Source organism: Diuraphis noxia, unplaced genomic scaffold (assembly GCF_037042655.1).
Source record: "Diuraphis noxia isolate RWA-SAM2 unplaced genomic scaffold, SU_Dnox_SAM2 contig0006, whole genome shotgun sequence".
NCBI classification, from domain to species: Eukaryota; Metazoa; Arthropoda; class Insecta; order Hemiptera; family Aphididae; genus Diuraphis; species Diuraphis noxia.
Window position 1 is genome coordinate 3,357,626 of NW_028301716.1, and position 17,569 is coordinate 3,375,194.

The following is a 17,569-nucleotide window of genomic DNA, read 5'->3' on the forward strand; positions in this document are numbered from 1 at the left end:
TTTGTATGAAAAAAGGTACTTCATGATTTTATTTTATGTTCAAAGAATATTAGTAAAATGTTTTATTAAAAAAATACAAAAATAGTTGTATGTCAATCAAATTATTAAACATTTAAATGCACAAATACATCTTTTTGCCACTCCATTAAAATTATGCATAAGTTAAACTTAACGGACTTTTATATTTCCAATCTAAATTCGTAAATCATATACAGTGGAACCTCGATGACTCGAATCTCTATAAGTCGAATTTTTGATAACTCGAATTTTTTTTCTTCCTCGACCAATTCGAGTTATCGAGGTTACGCTGTATTATAATATCGATACATACGAAAAATGAAAATACATAAATATTAGGGTGATGCTTATTTGGACACAAAAAATTTTTTCTTAAGTTTTTTTAAGGGCACCCCATAACTATTTTCTACTTACCGAGGAGATACTAAAAAACATTTTTTGATTTTCTAAATTGTATTTTAAAGGTCATTACTAGGAATGGAAAATTGATAATTTTAGAAAAAAGAAAATGTTATGCATAAATGTTTTTATTCAAGTATATTTATCACATAATGATTAGAGATATCAATATTATAATATAACTACATTTAATAAGTATTTTTAATTGTATTAAGTATTTATTATATTATCATGATTGTATTAATGTTGATTTTTTTCTGTCTGGATATTTTTATCTAAACTGTTTTATGAGTAACAAAAGAAACTGTTTTTGTTCTTCATCTGTGGTGTTTAATTTGTTGTATTCCTCCATTAAAGCCACTCCTCACTCTGCAGTATCATTGACAACTCTCATTGACTGATCCCAATGGCCAACATCTTTATTCAAAAATTGAGATGAAATTCCTAATATGTCAAAAAATCTGCGAGTATTTTTTGTCTTCAAGGTTTTTTCTTAAAACTATATCAGGATCTAAACTTATGCGTTTCATCGGATACTCTATTCCTTCACTATGCATTGCATGTACCATTTTCCGTTTTGTTTTGGATGAAACATTTTCATCAAAAAATGCGAACGCAATTAGTTCTTCTGATAAATACCAAAGATGAACAAGGAATTTCTTCATGGCTTTTTTTTGAAATTGTTACATCGATTTCTTTGTATTTCTTTAAACCTTTATTAGTTGTAGGTCATTTCTTGGTGAGTAAATCGCTGAAGCATCTTGAAATCAATATTTAATATATATTTTTACTGTAAAAATACATATGTCACGAATTCCTTTATATTCTTTTTTTGTCAGTTTAAATTGTTCTTTAAATAAATATATTTTTAAGGAATATATGATATATGGCTTTTGCCATCCACTGGGCTCGATGAAGTCCGCCAGGAGCTCTAAAAGATATACCTTTTTTAGGAACTCCTCCTAAGAAAATAATACTTAGGCTCAATAATTCTTTAAAATCATCTCTGTGTTGAAACTCTTCAAGTTGTTTTAAAGCAAAATTGATCGTGTCAGTAGAAATATCGTTTATTTGATTTAAAGTCGGAAATTATGGTTTCAAAATGCTCCAGCTGAATTGTGTTTCAAGCTTTTTAAATCGTTTAAACAATAAAATATCTGGTGCAGATGAGCACCCAATAGAATGAACTGATTCTAACATTATCTCCATGATATGATGACGACAGGCCTACCATAACATTTGTTTGTCCATATTTTGCTCAAGTAGAACACATGCACCATTTCTCATTCCACTATTTACTGCAGTAGTATCAAAGCTCATACATTTAATTTTGTCACCAAGTCCCCATGATAATGTAGTTTCATATAATGTCGAAGCTATTGATTTACCTGTTTCAGAAATGAGTTTTGGAATAGCGAGAAGTTGGTCAACACTTTTACCTGATACTAAAATTGGAAGACGGTCTACTGTTTCATGTCCACTTATATCCTCAATAATTTTTCCATCCCCGTGAATAGTCAGTGGGACTTCTGGTATAAAGACATTCTTCACTGATTCTGCAATTTCTTGTCGATATCGTATACGTTGACGACGAATAGATGAAGTGTTTACATTATATTCTAAAGGATCACTGCCAAGTCGCTTAATAGTATTCATTAGTACTACTGTAGCTTTCCGATCACTTAATTTTGCAACATCAAGACTAACAGCCAAATTGCTGTCAAGAAGTTTCTTTCTACCTCTTTTTTTTTGTGGTGATTTATTAATTAACGAGCCATCAACAGTAGGAATATTGCTGTCAGATAAATCACTATCATCTTCACTTGAACAGGAAGATAGCAAAATGGGGGACTGTCCAATTTATGATTTAATTATTTCGTCTTCTTTAATCCGTCTTTTTTATATTATCGTTTTGTGAGATTTCTATCAATATTTCCAATTTTATCAGTTCGTCCTTCTTTTCGTTGTAAAATAAAAATTCTTTATTCTCCAGAATACGAATTGTATTTAAGGCATCAGAATGGGCTATATCAAACAGTTTATCGAGGTTTTTTGCCAATTATTCTCTTTTTCTTTTAATCCTTCTGATCGCTTTGCTTTATTTTCTTTATTTTTTTTTTTGGTTTTTGCCATTCATTAAATAGACCAACAATTTTATTTATAACATGTTTCTGAAGTCTTGTGGGTATTCTAGCCTTGTCCCAAATTGTCATTACATACACAGCAGTAACACGTGCAGAATCCCTTACATTTATTTTAATAATATTTTTATGATAAAAAAATAAACTCATAACCTCCATTCTTGAAGGTAATTTAGTTTCACTTAAATTTCATGACATCAATGACATCAGTATTACATCGTAAACGGTGTTTTCGAAACACCACAAATAGTACACTGACTCAACGTACGGACTTTAGGAACGAGTCTCTAAACACCCTTTTTTCCAAAAGATTAACGATGACACATAGAAAGGAAAGGTCATTCCCGAAATGCAACACTCTTCTCATTCAAATAATATGAATGTTACAATAGAAACCGTACCAAGAATTAAACTCAAATTCGAGAGATTACATACATTACATTTAATACTGGTTGCATATATATATATATATATATATATATATATATGCATACAGGGTGATTTTGTTATCGTGAACCAGTTAATATATCGGGAAGTATAAGGAATTTTAAAATAATTTTTTTTTTTAACTTTCTATATATTACTATTTTACACTGTGTTACAAATTTGATAATTTTAGCTTCCTCCCTTATTTTATAAAACACTATCAACTTCCAATTTTCAAATGGCAATACCTATTTTCGATAACGAAAATCTATAAACATACTGAAAAAAATAATTTATCGTTTACAAAATTTAATTTGAGTAATCCGTTTGCGACTTATTTATGCTTTTTTCTTTGCATAAACACCTTGTTTTTCAAACTGCTTATACCATCGACGTATGCTCTTGAGTAGTTGGTGCATCGATCCCGTAAAGTCAGCGAAAATCCCGTTTCACAGTTATTATCGATTCACACTTCGAAAAACGCAACACACAAAATACTTTGTTCTGTCCGGTCAACATATTTGCGGAAACTAATTTATCACCGTAAGCGATTATTTTAAAATAAGGAATTAATGATATCATAAAACTTAGGAATACCCTCTTTTAGTTGGTATATAGTTTGATAAGTTACAATTTATTATTAACCATTTTATAGCAATTTTAAATCGGATGAATCATTTTGAATAACCATGTATAGCTTAAGAAGACGTGATACCCGCATGAGTTGTCTCCGTCTTAAAAATGCACAACATATCAAAAACTGTTCAGCGCGGTACAGAATCACTCAGTCTGTACACCAAGTAGAAACAATATATAATTATATAATATAATGAACACCGCATCGTTATAGGATATATTTTCAGTGTTCATAACCTTCTTGTTGTTTTTTGACGAGACCAATACGTACAAGACCGGTCAGTGTCTATGTGAGGACCTTTGCAGTGGAAACAAGACGGATCGGCTGCCTTTTTTGTGGGACAGTTGGGGATAGAGTGATTGGGTAAACCACAATATTCACAATTGGCTTTTCCGTGGCAAAATTTAGCAGTGTTGCCATAACAGAGACAATTTTGACATATTGACAGAGATCAGATGCTGGGCGAAAATTTAAATAGTACTTTATAAATAGATACTTTTTCTGATAGATTTTAGAAGAGAAATGTCAACTCTTACCATTTTACATGGTAAGGAAGAATTGCCATTCGTGTTGGTAGAGATACGATGAAAGCTGACCACTTGCTCCATTGAGTATAAACCTTTCCAAAAATGTTTTTGAAAATGCAAGATCGACATTTATATTATAGAATGAATATACAAGTGTAGACCCCCCGTTATGCTTGAAAACCTATAGATAAAAACTCTACTGAGGATAAGCAAATATTGACGGAAATAATTGATTCGGACGTCACTTAAACTCTTACACCAATAGGATCAATACCTAAATTGCCATTGAATTTATTGAAAAAAAGTTTGCCAACTTTCATAGGGTGAAGCTTTTCAATATTATTTTTGTCCGACGATGGGCATCCTGGGACTTAAACATCTCGTTACCACCCACTTTGCCGTGGCCATGCTCTCGGAAGGTGTCTGAAACATTACGCTAATATCCGCGTACTTTCAGTTTTCTGAGCCTACTCAGTCGTACGCCGATTCCTTAGAATCCATTTTGAACAAGACAAAAGGAGGCGTACTGATCGGCGCTTTGGTTCGTCAAGGTGTCGGATGACCGCGAAGATGTGGACACCGAGCTCATATGTAGACAGAATTTGCAAATAGAAAATCGAGAAGGCTACCCACTGACGTTTAGAAACCACGGAGAGGCGTGCCTGGACGTGACGCTGATGGCTAGAAACGTCACCGTGAAAATCTTACGTCGAGCGATCTCGCGGTGATCAGCTACGTTATAACTATGCAGGCCGGACCACGCCCAACTTATATAGCTTGACTTATACTTATAACACCCAAATATAACATAAAGCAAACCGAAGAAGTATTGGCATCTTCTCCTTCTAGATTCTGGAATTACGTTAGGATCTAAAGCAAGTTCCATTGATACCTTCAGTTGTCCTCCTCTATAATGTGTCTTCTAGTTCTGACACTGAGTCTGCCAATCTTTTTGCTTTATACTTCTCCTCCACATATAACCATTCTCCGCCTACATTGCAATCGCAATCTCCTTCCCCTAGTCAATTGCCCATTGATCTACCGTTCAACATTAATCTCTCTGCTAAAGATGACTACCATCTCCTTGTCTCACTAGCAAATTCCTTCTCTAATGGACCAGATAGCATATCGGCTCACTGCTTATACAACTGTCATCACTATATCACTAACCCCGTATTTCTACTATTTAGGTGCTCCTTATCTGAGGGCATATTTCCAACTATTTGGAAAGTTTGTTCAGTGACACCAATTCTCAAGGCAGGTGACCCATCTGATGTTACAAACTATTAGCCAATATCGATTATTCCACATTTAGCATAACTCTTTGAGTCCTTAGTATATTCTAATATTAAAAGAAGTCGAAATCATATAATTATAGATGAACAGCATGGTTTCAGACCTGGTAAGTCTACAGTCACTAGTAGTGTTGCGTTCACTACCTACTTGCTTGATAACATTGAGAAGGGTGGGCAAGTTTATGTTATCTTTACTGATTTCAAAAAAGCATTTGACACGGTTGAACATGGCCTTCTTATTAATGAATTAGACACACTTGGTGTCGGTGATCCTCTTCTCTCTTGGTTGCGTTCTTACCTCTCCAGCAGACAGAAATTTGCAAAGGTTAATAATTGTAATTCGTCCTTAATTAACATACCTTCAGGTGTCCCACAAGGAGGCCATCTTAGTCCTTTTTATCTTATTCATTAATTCAATCAGTAAGTCGATTACCAAGGCTAAATTCCTGCTCTTCGCTGATGATATCAAAATTTATTTGAATACTAATAATACTTTTGTTCTCTGTTTCTGAAGCATCAATTGGATGAATTCTCTCTATGGGCTCAACGTCTTAGTTTGAGCTTGAACTTAGCCAAATGTCATATTATGACATTTTCAAGACGTCAAAACCCAGCACTTTACTCTTATTATTTCAATGACTCCCCACTCAAACGTGTTTTTACTATTAAAGACCTAGGTATACATTTCAGCCCATCTCTTGATTTCAGACACCATATTAATGTTACTGCCTGTAAAGCATTGAAAGTCTTGGGTTTTATAAAGCGCAATACTAAAATGTTTAGGTCTGTCCATTGTCTGCGTACACTCAACCTATTTCGTGTTCGCCCCATTCTAGAATATAGTATGTAACGCAACCACGTGCACATCGACAATCTAAGTGACACCCCGCACCGATGTCGTGTTGTCCTACCCGGTGTTGTGTTCTCGCCGCGTGATGTGTGTGCGCGGATTCGGCGACAACCGCTGAATTCCCCCTACCATGTTTTTGTATAGCCTCCCGCAACAATAATGCGAATGCGAATTTCCTTATTATTACATATTTTTTTTACTTAGTAGTGAGTTGTACCCCGGCAAAGGTTCGATTTTACAATTGTTATTATTGGGGTGTCCTCCGGTGCCGTATTTATTTTGTCAAAAGTGCATATCCAAGTGACCATGGAGTAGCATACAGAAAAATCCCTCCCGCCGTGTGTTTCACCGACAGGCAAGAAGGAGAAGTAAATGAAACCGAGGCGCGTGGATACCTCCATCGGGTAATGTATGATATAAATACTTCTTTTAACCTCTTCAGACCGATGGGAATATTTAAAAATCAAGGCAGATAACTAATGTGTACAAAATAGGACATGCAATAAAATCGACGAACCACCTAAAAATGTTTCGTCAATCCAGTGTTACCAATGTTTTTACAGTTTATTGTACACATATATACGATAACAAAAGTACTACTTTTATACGATATGATTAAAGTTATCAATGGTTGTCTGAGTTACAAACATAGTCATCATAAAAGGACATTAGGTAATAGCCAATAGGTTTTCATACGGTTAAATAATAATTCAAAATAAATTATTACATTTTTTTATTAAATTAATTAAAATAAATGTTAAGTCCATAATTATAACTAAAAAATACTAATTAATAAGTAACAGTCTGACTTATAAAGTACTTATATTTTAAATAAAATAAAATAATTCATATAATTTATTACAAATACCCTTCTTGTATGAACATTAAAAAATATTAAATATTAAATATTAAACATTGTAATACATATTAGTTGAATAATTTCATCATTTATGGAAATTATAAAAACAGTTATTATTTTTATTAAGGCATAAAAATAAATTACATTTATCACATTTAATGCGACTTTTAAATTTGCATACTTTTCTACGGAATCTATTTGGGAAACTAAGTTCTTCTGCTATTGGTAAATGATGTCCACTTTTTCGAAATACTTTTGGTGGTAAATTATTATACCAGCCACTATTTTCACCCACATAATTTTTAATACAATTAGGTCTTTCGATGTCAATTTTTTTTAAATCTTTTTTTGACCATCGGCGGCAAGCGTCTTTTGGTTCTTTTCCACTTTCTGAAGATAATAAATGGATTGGCTTATTATCAAACCATTTTACCAATACCATTTTTTTATCTTCTCTCACATATTGTTTTGAAGTACCTCTTTTTGATTTCATCATTGCTTTATCTGACATTAATATTACATTTTTTGGCAAATGATTTTTCATTACTGTACCCGTAGAAAATATTTTTTTTTTAAGTAGTATCTGTACTAATTTTTCAGTGGTGAAATATCGATCAAAATATAAACACGTTTTGGGTGGAACTGTTTCGCTTAAATGCCATACAACTGATTCAGCCCAAGTTAATGAAAATTTGCAATCGTCACGATCAATTGTAGTTTTTTTTACCTCGATATATAAAAAAATCTAAAACTAAGCCGTTTCTATCAGCTGATACGAAATCTTTAAGACCTTCAGGGTTAGGTTTACCTTTGACGTATTGTTTTAATCGAGTGGTGCTGGTAAATGGAATAACTTGTTCGTCAATACTAAGATGTGTATCCCTTATAAGTTAAAGACAACCGTTTCTTACACTGTCTAAAAGTGGTCGTATTTTCCAGAGAAAATCTTTTTTTTTTATTTCATCCGAAATGGAAAAATCATTTACAATTTTTAAATTTGAACGGATTAAAAAATATCTATCTCTTGCCATATTATTTGAAACTAAAGGTACTCTAGTTAAAAGAGTAAAGAGTAGTAGTAAAGAGTACCCATACTCAACATAAAAATCGAAATTCCAAAAAAATTTTTAATTTCATTTAGTGTAGTTTTTAAAGATTTCCCACGTTGTTCAACGTATCGAGAATTAGTATGAAATGAAAAGTTTTCCATAATTTGATCGGGAATAAAATGCTTGAAATAATCCAAGGGATTCCATTGTGTTTTTTGGTACTGATTAAAATCATTGGACGATTCTCGAATAAACTTACTTTTATTAGAAATTTTTAAATTTGACCCCCATGCAAAGTCACTTTTAAATTTATTTTGTATAGATAAATTGAAATGTGGTACCTGATTATTTTCATCGTCAATTGAGTTTTCATTTGTTAACATGCTTAAGTCCTGGTCATTTGAATTTTCTGCTGTTTAGTACAATATAATATTGTCCTGTTTTGAGCACACTAGGTCTGAAGAGGTTAAGGCTTGGCTGGCATTATATTATTATTCATGTTGATTATTGGTGTATTTTATTTGCAATTATTATTATTTTTTAAGATTGAGTATTGGAGTATGTGATTCCAATTATTATTATTAGACATACTGAGTGTTAGTGTATATATTGCAATTGTCGTTATTTTGGTGGTAATTGTCCGATCGTGTCCAAAGGTACGACGGTCCCTCATGAGGTTCGTGTATGTTATCTACAATATTACCATAATAGTGGATAATTATTTTTATGATTAAATGATTGTTATGGTTCGTCACGGAGCGACGGAAGCTCCGTCAAAATTGTTTGTATTTTATTTATTCTGTTGGAGTTTTACTCTTCACACCTCACAAATAAATAAATCAACTTATTGGAACCTAAAATCTGGTGTTATTATTAATTAACAAGGTGTTACTCCAAAAACAAGAAAAATCCTACGACCTCCTTCACCAGTATGGTGTTTCACGGGTCTTAGGTTGGCGACCTATTGTTCAGTGCGTCAGTAACCATAATATTACAGGTATGATAGTTTGGCACCCCTACCAAGCAAAATACCAGCTTAGACTTAAAATAGGTGTTTATCTTATGTCTCCTTCTTACTCAAAATCGAGCATCCTCCGCATGACTAATCATCCGTGCTTCTAAAATTAAACATTCCTACGCTTTCTTCTCGTCATTTTGACGCTGATACCTGTTTTATTCAAGGCCTACTAGATGGATCAAGATGGCCCCAGATCTTCTTTCCATCATTAATTTCAGTTTTCCATCCACTTCACACGGCATCACACACTTTTTCATATCCTAACTCAATCCACCTCCTACGGTAATAATCATCCACTACACCGTATGCTTCGTAATGCCAATAATGCTTTGTAGTCTACTCAGTATTCTATATTCTACATTTATTTACCACTTTAACCGTCTGTATACTATTATTGTAATAATGCATATTGTAAACTCGTTCGCTAGTTCGAGGACTCATTCGAGATCGACGAACTAGTCTAATTTAAAGCTGTTTACTGTAATATTATTACTGTTATATTATTGTTTGTATACTTTTTGTAATTATCGTTTGGCTTAAATAAAATAAAATAAAATATATATGGAAATCCACGAACTGGCACAAATTCCAGAAAGCGTTAAGGCTTAACCGAGACACGAGAATGGGGGACCTTTAGAGCCCGAACATCGACACTAGTGCAGCTGTTCTCTCGGAAGTCTCGCGGGAAGCCTGCGAAATTTGAATGAAGCGAGCTGGCCTCGTTAATCCGTGGTGGAACGAGGGACTGGACCTAGAGTTGAGCAACTCCGGTCGCTGGAAGGTTAAATTACGAAATATGAAAGACGCGCTAAGAAGGCGATCCATCCGTGTCACATTTAAAAGACCTAAGGTCCAATACTAAAAGAGCAGCTTCGTGGCCAGGTGTTACGTGCACGAGAAATAGCGAACCGTGAGGACCAGCTTATAAATGGTTAAACCTAACCCTAACCTAACCTTTGAAAAACCTTCCGGTATCAGTCTGTAAAGAAGATGGGTCGTATACGGACTTCCTGAGGGAAACTAGAGAGGTCCTAATGGACGCACTGGTCTCGGGAGATGCCGTTGTAAACGAAGACCCAGGACAGACTTCCGTCCGCGCGGAGACAGGTGTGATAGTGGGTGCCTTTGAGCCGACATAGCTAGCGATGTTCACCCAGAAATAGATCTGTGTGACGTTGATAAGGTTAAGGAGGCTCCCTTAATCTGATGAATGTCTCCCAACAAGGCCCAAGGCAATGAAAATATTACTGCCGGCATTCTAAAACAGGCATGGCCTGTTCTGGCGACGCATATCGCCAGAGTGTTCAACAACTGCCTGATGACCACAAGGTTCCCGAGTGCGGGACGTGCGAGTGGTAGTCGTCAGAAAATCACCCGGAAAAGACCCCACCGAGGCTAAATCGAATCGCCCTATAAAGCTACTTCCGGTGATTTCTAAGGTCTTTGAACACATAATAGTGGAAATAATCTAAAGAGGCACGGAATCGAACATGTCGAAAAGGCAGTTTGGATTTACGAAAAACCTCTCAACAATCGACGTGATCCAGCATGTCCGACAATAGACGAGTGATAGGCCAGAAAAATATGTTCATACGATTCTGCTTGATATTTCGTGCGCCATCAACTGCTAAAGTGGGCCCAATTAACATTAGATATGCGGGCAGTAAAATGCCGGGATAGGCTCATTGACCTCACAAAAAGCTATTTTGACGTTCAAAAGCGGAATTAACGATTGGAGACCAAAGAGTAACGAGGAACCTAACTAAAGGATGTCCCCAAGCTAGCGAGTAAGGGCCAGATCTTTGGAAGCTAGCGGTGAGCCCACTGCTCGCGGAGAGGAACTGCCTGCTGGTACTGAGATAGTTGCGTACGCTCACGATCTTGCACTGTATACTTGCACCTTACGGGCAAATGCCCTTCTCGAGACGTCAAATCTCCCTTTTTTTGGCGAAACAGCGAAAAATTTTTTGCGGTGAAGTCACAAATCCTGTGACTTAAAGACTCGCTCTCGAAACCGCTAGACCTAAGATTTGGAGGCACAAAAATAAAGTCGATTACTTCGGCTAAATACCTTGGCGTTACATTTGACCAAAGTAACAAATTCAACCTTCACATTGCGGAAAAGACAGCCAACACTAGAGCGCTCTTTAGCAGACTCATTGGAGTAGCCAAAACAAAGTGAGGTCTTAAAAAGGAAATTACGTTACAATTATATAACGCCGTATCTTTGCTTCTAATGGCTTATGCGGCGTTCGCATGGGCCGGTGAGTGCATGGCACTAGCTTACCATCGCGGACGGGTAGTATACGCGGGCGTATAAGACCATCCACGATGGCGCTCCTGGTGATAGCGCGCATACCACCCCTTGACCTCGCACTGATACAGGCTGCAAAAATTGGGAGCGACCAGACCGTGGTCAGGAAAGGCGCTTTGACGGTGACAGAAGCCGAAATGAGAAAGGCACACCACGTTCAGGAGACAACCCTCCTTTGGCAGGATAGATGGGTTGTCAGTGATAAGGGAAGGTGGACCGCGCGATGGTTCCCGGACGTCAGGACTCGGCTCTCTCGTGTGTGTGGTGTATTCCAGACCATTACACCTCGCAGTTGATGACGGACCATAGGGACTTCAATCACTCGCTCCACCGTTTCAACCTTAGAGACGATGCAAGATGCCGGTGCGGGTCTCCTGACGGGACCGCGGATCATTTGCTATACGAATGCCCACTAGTTTACCAAGAAAGAACCAAACTCGGGGACGTGGTGTGCGTGGCTGGAGCGGACTGGCCGTGTGTCCCCGAGAAATTGACCGAATCTGAGGTCATTTTCCGAGCGCTGCGTACGTTTGCACAACTAGACATGACCCGTCGTTAATTCATATTCAAGCATGGAGTCTCTTGGCTTCCCCAGTTTTATTTATTTATCTATTTATTTATTTCAAAGGATCAGACGATCCAATTACAATAATTTAAAATAATGTAGTTCATAACTGAATATTAGAATAAAATAATAACACAGTAATAATACATAATAAATAATAAGCAGTAATACATATTTAAATATAATAAAAAATTGTTTACATAATTATTAAAACATTCAATGGAATTAAAATAAAATAAATCAATGTTTAAATTATTTGCTATTGACATTATCCTATTCATAAGAGAAGCAGACATATAATTAGTTTTATGTGTATAAATATAAAATATAGTGGTTGATCTAGTTCTGCACTGAGGGATATAAAAATTAAGAAAACCTAAAATTTCAGAGCAATTGATGTAACCTATGACGAGCTTAAATAAAAATTTCATATCATATATTTTTCTTCGTTCAGATAAACTATCAATATCGAAATAACGTAATAGTGGTTCATAAGGATAATGAGGCATAAGAGTTAAATTACATTTGATGGACATAAATCGTAGGAAGCGGTTTTGAATATTATCTAAACATTGACTTTGATAATTTAAGTAAGGCGACCAAACAACAGTGTTCTATTCTAATTTTGAACCGACTAAACTAGTGTATAATGTTTTAAAAACAGCAGGATTAGTGAAATCCTTTACAATTTCTAGTAATAAAGCCTAAAATCATAGAGGCTTTTCTAATCGTATGTAATAAGAGTTTATTAAATGTGAGAGCAGAATCAAATATTACACCTAAATCACTAATATCATGAACACGTGACAACATAGACTGACTAATAATATATGATGCTATAAATGGATCCTGAGATCTAGTAAAAGATATAATTTTACATTTATCAATATTCAACGGTAGTTTATTAATAGAACACAAATCCAACAATATATTCAAATCATTTTGTAATAAAATTGCATCGTTGTGAGAATTTATTTGTCGAAATATTTTCAAGTCATCGGCAAAAAGAAGTTTTCTTGAATGTAAAAAATGTAAATCATTAGTAAATAATAGGAATAATAAAGGAGCTATGTGACAGCCCTGAGGTACACCGGATGTTACAACAAAAGGATTAGATTTGTGATTTTTATACTTTATAATTTGTTTCCTGTTTGATATATAGGATGAAATCCAAGACAGAAATGGGTCCTGGATATCCATGTTATGAAGTTCAAATATGAGAATTGAATGGTTTACCTTATCAAACGCTTTAGAAAAGTCTGTATAAATGACGTCGACTTTAGCGGGAAAAACAGTACTACGAACAAGTGTGTACGCTTTTTGCGCTCTCTATACTCCGCACGAGAAACACCTATCCTAGTGGAACACAAATTAGAACGTCCGATCACATGCCAGTTGGAACCTCCGACCGTGGTCGATAGTGCACATTAAGGTCCAGCACATCTGTCGACGAACACGTGCGCGTGGAAGGCTGGCTCCAAGCCATCCACGCACTAGGCACTTAAAACCCGTGGAGGTCCTGGTATGGGAACGGGAACCCATCCTAAAAACCGTACCGCTTCCAAAAGGGACGGCGCCGTGGCGTGAGTAAAATCCATCCCGATGACCAGGTCGTTGTGGGTACCTGAGAGAACGGGTCTCATAATTCCATCCCGTGGTAGTGTGGAGAGCCCATTCGCTCATTTCATGTGATCTCTGGCCGTAACCGTTGGTCAAGTGGATAAGTGAAGCCAGACTAACTTTACGTCAGGCGCCCGGCGGCCGCTCGTGGCATCCCGATTAATCGGTGATCGCTGCGTCCGGCCGTCGCACGTCCGTGGCGCTTTGTGGATGGCCTCGCGGGGGCTGCGGAAGTAACGTCTTTGTAGTAGGAGAGAGGTCGCGAGCGGGTCACTCCCGACCACACTCGGTGAGTCGCTTGAAACCCAACTATCGGCCTTAAATGAGTTGCCGGGGAGCCGCTACCCGCTTGGCGCCGGGCCCCCGAGTACGACTTTCTGAAGGGATGAGGGCTTGTTGCGAAGGGTAGCATGTGCCTTCCTGTGAGAATGTGAGATGATGGTAAAAAGGCGCAGGATATGGCTGCAGGTTCTCTCTCCGCCACCCAGTTAGTTATCGTTGTCTCGTGATAGTGCTCTTAGATCATATACTATGGATGGAGTCATAGAATTAGGTTAGGTATATGTGCATATGCGATGCAATTCGTTGCTTATTTATCCACATGTTGTATTGTTATATTTTGACCTTAGGTACGGCTGATGGATAATTATGTAACGAAATAAATGGTGTATTCACATATAGAGCCACGCATGCGCATTTCGAACACCTAAAACAGAGATTCGTCGCTAATATCAGCTTCAAAATAATACGCTGTGGCTCCATCCATAGTATAAGATCTAAGATCGTACTTTACTGTTTGGTTACATAAACAAATACATATTTAAATAATAATATTAATATTTTAACAAATGTATGTATTTTTTTAGTTTTACCAATTGTTTTTAAAATATATCTTTTGGACTTACTAAGTTATTAAATAAATACAGTTAATGTCTAGGTACCCAAGAGTTTCTAAGCTTCTCTCATTATTTATAATTGCAACATTTTTTTTTACTAGATTAGGTGTTTTGAGACACAGCGAATAAAATATTATAATTCTTAAATTATGCTGTACATCAAAATAATGGTATTGCAAATTTTTACACCGCTAACTTGTTATAGTTTAAGCTTATTAGACTGATTATAGATTACCAGTTGTTAATTGCAAAATTAACATTCCGTCAAATATTAACCATTGGTAATTGTATTTAATGTATTTTTTACGGTTATCATAACAAACTTCAGTGTCTTGAATGATTTTGATTTTGATTATTTTTGTATCATTTCTTTTTAATTCTAGTGGTGAACCCATGACTTCACTGGAAAACATATTTACGAAAATATAAAATTAAAATAAGGTTTATTAATATGTTGTTAGTATCAATAGCAATTTTAATTATGGTAGCAGGGAATTAAATACATATGTATAATACATTCCTTCATAAAATAATTGCTATAATTTATTTTGCAGTGCTTTTTAATACATTTATTGGTAAGTTTACATTGATATCTGAGGCAAAAAAATGTGTTATTTTTCTAGGTTATTATAGTGGTGTCTGTTTAGGAGGCAGGGGGTACAGAATTAGGCATTGTATAGACAGATTCGGATAATAATAGGCAGTGATGCATATGTACGTGTCTATATCTATGTTAACAATTCAATAGAAGTGGACGGAATTGCCGAGCAAGACTATTGAACGCTAGTTTGTGGTGGGTGAATAAATGTGTATAAGTTTGGGTGTGTTCGCTTAAAACTATTTAACAATAAGGTAGCTATAATAAATACTTTTACTGGTAAAAATTAGTTGTTGTATAATTGAATAATATTAATAATGCCACAGGATATATTATGTATAATAATCCACAGCAACAGAAAAATTATAAAATATAACATATATCAAATATATGGAAATTAATAGAACAATATGGCCATCCTGGCCCAACAGTATAATATCTGAAACAGCTATTAGAGCTGCAATATGAATATAATAATTATAGGACTCCTGGCCAAAGAATTAAGATATAATATATATGCAGCTATTAGAGTAATAATACCTAACAAATAAGATAAATAATAATTGTATAATATAAATAATAATTCATAGTTTATCTGCTGGGTAGCTGCAACCTGGACCTATATTGATAAAAAAAATAATAATACATGACACACACACTATGTCGGAACAATAATTAAAAAAATAATAATGGTGGCGGCTGGCGTTAACAATTTAATATACCTAGTACAAATAAAACGGTGATTCGCCAACAGAATTTGTTTCCTCCCACATCCGTATTTTTTTGCAATTTGCCTTACAATATTTAACACGTAGTGGTGGCACATGACCAAATCCGAAGATAACTTGTCCATCCCCATTTAGAGAAAACCTTTTTAGAATATATTCTACATCTATTTGACTATATGGTCTTGTTCGTTGTATGTTAGAGTTATGATTTAATCTATGATTTATTCTCTATGATAGTGATTTTAATGTAATGATTATGGTGTTTGGGAAACATATCACTTTCCACATTCTTACTAAATTTTATTTTTGCTTAAGCCTGGAAATATTGAAATACGTATATGTCCTGAAGGTTCTTACCAGTGGAGTTAAGAAGTTTTATAAGACAATTACACATTTTTCGTTGGACGGGTACGCATTTGTTTAGCAATTATTAATATTTAAAGTAGAGAAAAAAAATAAACACTACACACCAGTTATCACCACGTTCAACAAATGGTATACAATATGACGAGTAGTCATCAACAACCAAATGGTGATAATCGTACACCAAGAGAAGTTTTGGATCTTCCACATCAAGATTTTCCTCGCCACCGTAAATTTCTACTTTTACTGCATACAGACCACCCATTCTGCCTTCGCTTTTATCTCCGTTGAAATAAACATCTTCTCTTCCTTCTCTTGTCTTATGCATCCAATATTTATTCTCAACATACATAATTTTAGAATTTCCTTTATTGAAACAGATGTAACACATTATATGTCAAATAGGTACTAATATCTTAAAACAGTTTAAGAATTAAATTATATTATTGTATGAGTAGCATTAAAAAATATTGTAAAAAGGATACTCATTTGCAGAATATGATATTATCACATACGAGATTTCTAAACTACTTCTGTTATTCTATAAGTATAGTATAGACGTCTAATAACCCCACTTATTACCATGTTTTATTTATTTTATATTAATGTTTGTATGAGAATAACATATGAATGGATATATTTTAGTAGTGTCGATCTGACGTATGAATGGCACAGTAATTTTCAATTGGTCCTTACGCCAGGTATGCTAAAACTTTAAAAAAAAAAGTGCTTGTTGCTATATTATGCATGGATGAAGATAAATTTATTTATAGATGACATAATATAGTCTGTTTAGAAAAAAATTAAAATTTTAATTTTAAATTTAATATACAGAGAAGCCAAATGAATTACAAACTCTCTATAACAGAGTCGCATGGAACCAAAAATTTTTCCGTTATAAGGAGGATTCCGTTTAATAGAGGAGTCGTTATAGAGAGGTTTTACTGTATTATTTATTATCATAGAGACTTTAGTGTCAAGTAAGCCACGCCCATATCGATTTTTTGTTACAACGACAGAACCCATGCATGAATCCAACTTAGCGGTTACATGTCGAAATATCTCCGACAACATATCTTCACTACAAAATCTCCAATTTAAAATATCTAATATCAGTGGCGCAATCAGGATTCGTTTTTTTTTTTTTTTTTTTTTTTTTGGGGGGGGGGGGGGTTGTAGATAGTAGATTTGGAAAAAATAAATTATATTTACAGATATTTAAGGGAAGAGGGGTAAGATTAAGTTAGGTTTATGAGTAAAATATTT

At 35.0% G+C, this 17,569-nt stretch overlaps 1 protein-coding gene across 1 annotated transcript in view; it reads right to left on the bottom strand.

The window, feature by feature from the left end:
• Positions 1–17,569, bottom strand: part of LOC149054621 (polycystin family receptor for egg jelly-like) — a 266,701-nt gene that overhangs the window by 148,745 nt on the left and 100,387 nt on the right. Inside the window, exons 3-4 of the mRNA XM_089230158.1 lie at positions 16,411–16,669; positions 14,850–15,016 (exon numbers count right to left, since the gene is read on the bottom strand). Coding sequence (XP_089086284.1) covers positions 14,850–15,016; positions 16,411–16,669 — 426 coding nt within the window. The remainder of the gene's footprint in view (positions 1–14,849; positions 15,017–16,410; positions 16,670–17,569) is intronic.